This window comes from Olea europaea, chromosome 18, assembly GCF_002742605.1.
Source record: "Olea europaea var. sylvestris chromosome 18, O_europaea_v1, whole genome shotgun sequence".
Lineage (NCBI taxonomy): Eukaryota > Viridiplantae > Streptophyta > Magnoliopsida > Lamiales > Oleaceae > Olea > Olea europaea.
In genome coordinates, this window is record NC_036254.1 from 3,590,601 (window position 1) to 3,597,728 (window position 7,128).

The 7,128-nt window shown below is 34.0% G+C and overlaps 2 protein-coding genes across 3 annotated transcripts in view; both read right to left on the bottom strand.

Annotated features, from left to right (window-relative positions):
• LOC111367186 overlaps positions 1-1,015 on the bottom strand; it is a 7,988-nt gene extending 6,973 nt beyond the window's left edge. Inside the window, exon 1 of one of the 2 annotated variants that reach the window (XM_022987932.1) lies at positions 799-1,015. The gene's annotated coding sequence lies outside the window, so the exon portion shown is untranslated. Of the gene's footprint in view, positions 1-784 lie in introns of both variants that reach the window. The other variant, XM_022987930.1, reaches the window with a different exon arrangement.
• A 1,276-nt stretch (positions 1,016-2,291) lies between these two features.
• LOC111367187 (probable alpha-amylase 2) lies at positions 2,292-6,846 on the bottom strand. Its single transcript, XM_022987933.1, has 6 exons — positions 5,896-6,846; positions 5,374-5,489; positions 4,189-4,265; positions 3,529-3,663; positions 3,203-3,271; positions 2,292-2,809 (listed from the first exon to the last, which is right to left on the bottom strand). The coding sequence occupies exons 4-6, from the start codon at positions 3,589-3,591 to the stop codon at positions 2,537-2,539; spliced, it is 405 nt and encodes a 134-aa protein (XP_022843701.1). The 5' UTR covers positions 3,592-3,663; positions 4,189-4,265; positions 5,374-5,489; positions 5,896-6,846; the 3' UTR covers positions 2,292-2,536.
• Positions 6,847-7,128: the final 282 nt, after the last annotated feature.

Genomic DNA, 7,128 nt, shown 5'->3' on the forward strand with positions numbered 1-7,128 from the left:
AAAAAAAAAAAAAAAAACCATCAATTCTATGCTGCAAAATTTTCATTAACGAAAGTGCAAATGTGTTTTCAATTTGATAGCTTAAACCTTAAAACAAAAAAGAAGTTCCAAACCTAAATAAACATCTTCATTACGATTACAAGTCGTCTTATTCAAAATCTTAACTTTCTAGAAAGAGACGGAACAGTAGCCAAATCAACAAGGAATTATAAAAATTCATTCTTCTTGTAAGTACACATAGTAAATCACTACCGAAATTTGCTAATAATTTACTTCTCTGCAAATAAAGATGATAAAAATAGTGACACAGCTAATCAGCCGAAAACAACCCCTGGTTACCAAAATTAATGCCGTAAATCAATCAACAATTATCACCGAAAAAGTTCCAACTAAACTCCGTCTTTAGATAACAATTACAACCAATCAAATGTACAATTAATTCAAGAATTGAAGTTAATCTCCAAGAATTTCACCCACCAATAAACCCTAAAGAGATCTTGCATGCTACAAAATACCAAAATTCTTCACCGCAAATTCCACAAAAACATATAAAAACCTCATAATATAATCAGTTTCAACTCCACTTTACCAAAATTAAGAGTTAAATTCCCCAAAACGCCGCTCAAATTACTAATTGCACAACTCAACATGCATGAAAGAAGACAAAAAATCGAACCTTGACCATATTCAAGCAAGACAAGCGGTAAAAACCGTAGTTTTAAGTAATTATTGAGTGATCTGAGATAAATAATTGATGGTTGTTGAGTGTGAATGTGATATTTACCTTCCTAGACTTACTTAGCAAATATTAATTTATGAAAGGGAGATCAAGATACTGCAATTTCTTTGAGCTGGAACTCTACAAAATGCTTCTTCTTTCTCTCACTGTATATACTTACAAAACATGTATGTATAGCTATCACATTTTGTTGCTTGCTTTCTCTCTCTAGCTCCAGTGAGGAGGTGGTTATGTTTTCCAGACAAGTTCCAAGATAATAAAGCCATCAAAACCGTGCAAGAAACTACAAAAAAAAATACTCCTCCATGGTACTGCATTTGGGCGGAGCCTGTTAAGTTCGGAGCAGAGTGGACGGTTAGGATTCAGGCTTGGAAATCCGAACGTGAGATTTGGTTCCCTGCTATGCATTGTTTGATCATTGTAAAATTGGGAGCGTCCGATCAGATATTTACTTGAGTGTCGGTCAAGATTGCAGCTCCACGTACACCTGAGATAGTACTGGATAACTTTTAGGTGTGAAAGTGAAAGGAAGAAAAAGTGGTATAGGAGAGGTCTTCCACGCGCTGTGTACACCGCGCGTATCGTTTTCTTGTATAATTGCTTTTTGTAATTTTTTCCGGGACAAAAAGGACTTTTCGTGCGTGGAATTATTATTTATTAATTATTTTTGCTGTCTTGATATTGCGTCAGTTTTTTATCTGCCGCCTTATTTAATAATAATAATTAACAATAATCATAATTAGACAGTCATTGAAGCATGTTTAATCCTATATAGCTGGGATTGCCCCTACTTACGTTTCTAAAACTAACGATATGATATTAATTGAATTGTCCTCTTAAATTTTACATTCAGCCCCCCTTTAATTCTGATTTTTCACTCAAAAAAATCAATTTTTTAATTGTTCCTTCCATAAGTCAATCGTCATTTTTTTATTTCTTCACTCACAAATAAGACCCACTTTTCTCTCTAACAGTCAAGAAATTTATTCTCAAAATCACTATCGAACAATCTTTATAATTATAAGTTATCTAAATGTCACATTACTTTTCATGGGTAAGGACTTTTGATGAAATATTATTCAGCTCATAAGAAGGGATTCTTGTCGCGGACGTTTAATGCAAATATTATTTTCTCAAGACAAGCTTGAAATTGATTTCTTAAGTGGAAGAGTGAATAAAATAAAAGAAATTTATGTTATTTTCTTGCTCTCTTTTAATACCTAATATAATATCATTAAAGGGGATATAGCTCAAATGGTAGAGTGCAAGAGGCACGGGGTTCGATCCCCACATCTCCGAAACAAACATCTTTTTCAAATCAATATTGATTCTATTTTTTAAGAACTTTTGTAGTATTTACCTTTTTCAACATTGGGTAAAGATTTGGGACGGTCAAATTCATAAATCTGTTAATATTATTCAAATAAAATGAAATTACCAAAAGTTTTACCTCATTTCTTACTATTCATTTCAAACACCCCTCCTAAAAAAATAGAATTCTGGGTTTCTCCTGTGCTTAAGAAATACCAGCAAACAATTATCAGAAGCTTGATGATCACACAGGGTATGGTTTTATACTTCATCAATTGTACAAAAGTGAAAACTATAAAACATGAATAAATTATGCTGTTTCGTTTACTCGATAGTGACAATAAACCAAAGACGCTTCTTGAACCCCTTCATCGGAGTTATTACAATTCCGTCATTCCCATGAAGATAGAAATAGTACAAAAACTTCGAACTTGTTATTCATTATAGTATCTAATCTTGTATAATGAAAGTGTATCAAATAGGCACTTACTGTCTCAACCATAATTGATAGTCTATTCCTTTGTCCACAAACTTCTGCCAGCTTCCATCCAAATCAACTTCCTTGGAAGGATTCCAATCAAAATGTCCAAGCTTCACTACAAGTGTATCACCAATTTTCGCAACATAACCGTCATTATGAGCATGGTATATTTTTATGGGGCTGCGGCAGTGGATTCCACCGCGTCTCCGAGCTTCAATCAACTCCGTTATGGTATCACGGATGCCGAAATCGTAAAAATGATCATAAAATACCACAGGCTGCAAATTCAGTAAGAAAATATGATTAGAATCCCAATCATTTGCCCAAGCAATGAATCGATGCCTAAAAATTTGGCAAATAGAGTTTCAACTAAGCCACGATCTTATTATTCTAATCACCAGCTGAAAAGAGGAATATGTTTACCACATTAGAGTTATACTACACAAAAGAATTAAGAAAGAATAAGTGTGTTGGAAAATAAGAATTTAACCATCAACAGAGGCCCATAGATTAAGCTCGTTTGTTTCATATAGGAGATACAATGATTTTATTAATCTTGTGGTCATTTCTCATTATTCCATAGAACAAATGACTGGAGTACTATGACTGGAAGTGTCTAAAATTGGTGCCTAAAACTTGAAGACTAGTGAAGTTGGCATAAAAACACTTACAGTCCCGGGATGTGTTAAAATGTAAGCGTATCCTTGTGTAAGCTTCTCTCTTGGAAATGGCCAATGACCCTGAGCAAAAGTGTTTTTCACAGTAAAAATCAGTCAAGTGTAACTTGGGATGTTACACATGTACTCCCTACAGGCTTGCACAGAAAGGCGGGTGTGTGCCTGCTTGATATAATAATAATAATAATAATAATAATAATAATAACTGATAAAATGTAAGGGCAACTCTTCTAGCTTTGCCCCTTATTACGCCATTATATAAGCTGATAAAAGTAATGTTGTATTGGTGTTTTTTTTTTTTTCTTTTTTTTGGATGATACCTGTGTAGATCCTGTATCATGATTTTCTAAGAACGTGACAGCACGAGAGGGCCACCATCCCATAACTCCTGTTGGTTTTCCTTGAGGATCTATTAACCTCCAATATTGATTATGCAGTGCAGAATGGAGAATACCCTGCAAATAAGAGGATTAATCTTATAGCTGACCATATAACATATGATAAGCAAATAATGGATTATTTTCATAAGCAATTGTGGCACAATGAATCACGTCAAAAGCATTATTAAAACAACTGATTTCTAATCTACCACAATCAACTTATCTAACGTAGTGAAAAATAAACTTCTAGCAACACAGCATGTAGGTATGAGCACCTTTAAACCACTTCATCACAAGATCCAGTATATAAGGTCTCAATTTAAATTAGAATAACAAGAAAATTAGGCAAAGGAACAAATTTCTAATTTTTAAGGAAAGCAAAAAGGATTTGGTGGCAAAAATATGAGGATGATGTTCAAGAAGACACCTTCGTTGTGATATGAGCACCTTTAAACTACTTCATCTTAAGATCCAGTTTATAAGGTTTTAATTCGAATTAGAATAACAAAAAAATAGGGACAAAGAACAAGTCTATAATTTTTAAGGAAAACAAAAGAGATTTGGTGGCAAAATAATGAAGGATGATGTTCAAGAAGACACCTTTGTAGTGACATCAAATGCAGAAGAGGTGCCACCTGTTGCATTTATCCAGTTAACTATGCGTTGCCGATGAGAATCTGTGCACAGAGGAGGAAAAGAACATTAAAACGTACAAAACCAATGTTAATGCAACATGTAAAAACTAGAATCAAACTAATTACATTAGGTATATGTACAATGAAAGAAAAATAAATCATATAAAATCAAAAAATGAGGTGAGGTCCTATAGGCCAAAAGTTCAGTGACCCTTTGAAGCCATATATTTTCTGGGTATAAATACTAACTTCTATGAGGATGAGAATAATTCCCTATATCAGAAAAATATTAAGTTCTTTAAAAAAATAAATTATTTTCTATTTTATTGTATATAAAATCAATAATGACATGTAAGTTGTACTTTAAATGAAATTATGAGTTTAATATCATTTTGACACAGAATGGTCGAGCATGTTGATCATGAAATTATTGGATTTAGCACAAACTGATATCAAATGAAGTATCAAATAATTGCATTTACTTCCGATGGATTAGAACGTATGTGACTTGTATGGACCAACATAGAGGCTTTAGGATAGTTAGGGGCTAATATAGGAATTATATTCTTTCTTCTCTTGTATATACATCGCTGTGAAGAAATGAGAATACAACCTTCTCTTTCTATTCTCAACTAAAGTCAATCAAAGAAAGCTTTTTGTTTCAGTGAACTTAGGACAACTTTGTGTAAGAAAGTGGTCTGCCCATAACTAGATGTAATATCCTCAATCCAAAGGAAGTAACCAGCACCTGAAATTTTTTCATAAAGTTTGTCTCCAAAAAGAAAGATTCGAAGATGTACCAACCAGGAAGTTGGCAAGCATTAATAGCATCTTTCCCTAGGTAATAAAAAAAAAATTTATTGATGCAATTTACTAGGAGAGCAAAGGCCAATTTTTTTTTCTTGTTTACGCTGCCTCCTCCCGCATCCTAATGGGGCATCAAAATATTACACAAAACCAGCCCAGTTGATGAAACAAGTTATTTGGGGGATGAAAATGATAGTTTGATCCAGGAGTAGTTTCTAAGAAAGAGGAATAGCAAAGGATCAAGAATCGATCACTATCACAATCCATAGTTGCAAATACAGATATAGGTTGATTAAAGAAAAAAAAATTCTCCAAATACAAATGACTGAAAATAAAATATTACCTTGATTGTAACACAAATTACCACCTTCATAAGCTAGACTATCCCAGTATTCTCCAATTGCAAAAGCAGGATTAGAAGCTTCTACATATTCTTTCACGTATCCACCAGAGAAGCCTCTGAAACAGAAAGAAAGGAATTATGTCCCACTATACAGTTTTTGCAAGTACAACGATTTCTGGGATGATTTGCAGAAGTGTTTTTAATTTTATATATTCGCATACCATCAATCCGTTAATACAAGGCGTAAAAAAATAATAATAAATAAATAACATCTAAAACTTATCTAGTTTCAGTATATTGGAATTACCATATGGCTTTCGAACCTAATGATGACAGGAGTACAAAATCAACTGAACAGTAAAAAATGCCTCCAAACCATGTGTCACAGATGTGGACACTATTACGCATCCGACCCACAGAAAATGTGTCTGTTCTCTATTCAAATTCCTAAGTTTTTTTATGAAAATAATGGAAAGTTAGCATGTGATATAGAACGGAAAATTTTCCTTTTTATACATTCACCTCACAAAATCAAGGCGCCACCCATCAAAACCAATATCATTTCTGAGCCAATTCAGCCATTCCTTTATATCTCTACGAACAAAGTCCTGTGAATGATCAATGTTTGGTGCCGCGTGAAAAATATCACCTGTTTTTTCTCAGAGAAAAATAGTGAATTTAGCACAATAAGTTGCTTGCTTGCTAATTTACAATGTAAGAGCATCTTGATACTATCTATTTATAAAGAGTTCATCTTTAATTTAGAATAAAGAGTCTCTTGAAGCTTTTATTTTAGTATTTTACTCTTTAAAATTGAGAGAATCTTGTGGAGATGCTCTAACTAGATTACATGATACTCGCATGACATGATACAGATCTCCCATTACAAGTGAAGACATCAATCCTTTCTTCTAATTTTTGACTGAATTACTAAAGAAGGTGTTTGAAGACAGATTATAATATAAAGTAAACGAAAACAAACATCAATAAAGAAATTCTTTTTGTAGCAATATCAGAAAGCAGTTAGTTGGTCTGATATCAGAAATTAGTATATGAATACATCATAGCATCAAAAAGCTTTGGATAGAATTGCAAAAGACCACAAGGAGCTAAATTCCTAATAAGTTGAAAAAGCAGATGCTGTAAAGGAAGAATTGTGTTAGCCCTAGCAGAAAGCAAGTGTACCTGCAACTAAAGGAACAATTCCATTATAATCACTACATCATTAAGGAAGACTGAGAAAATGAAATTTTTTAATAATGTTTTTGGTTAACACAGTGGTAAATTCATTCTTACTATAAATAAATTTTTTAGGATCTAGAACTTACTATTCACTTATTATCCATATATTCCGTAAGACTAGGGATATCAATTAGGCTCGTCAGCTCGGGCCACCCGTAACTCGGCCAGTGAAAAACCCAAGCCGGCTCTGCTCGGGGCTTGGTAGACCCGAGCCAAAGCTCGGGCCGAGCCCCATTTTTGGGACACGGGCTTTGCCCGAGCCGGCTCGCTAGCCTTTATTATTATATAAAATAAAATAAAACCTTTGTGGCAGTAAAATGCTGCCTTGAAAGGCAACAGTTCGCAGTGAACACTGTCTTATACTGCTACCTTTTTAAGGTAGCAGCTTAATATAGGAAGAGAAAAAAAAGGGCTTGGCCAGCTCGGCTCGGCTCGGCTCGAAAAGGCCAGAGTCTAAAGCTCGAGTCGAGCCTAAAATTTTTGGGTGAGCTTTTGCTCGGCCAGCTCCGGCCC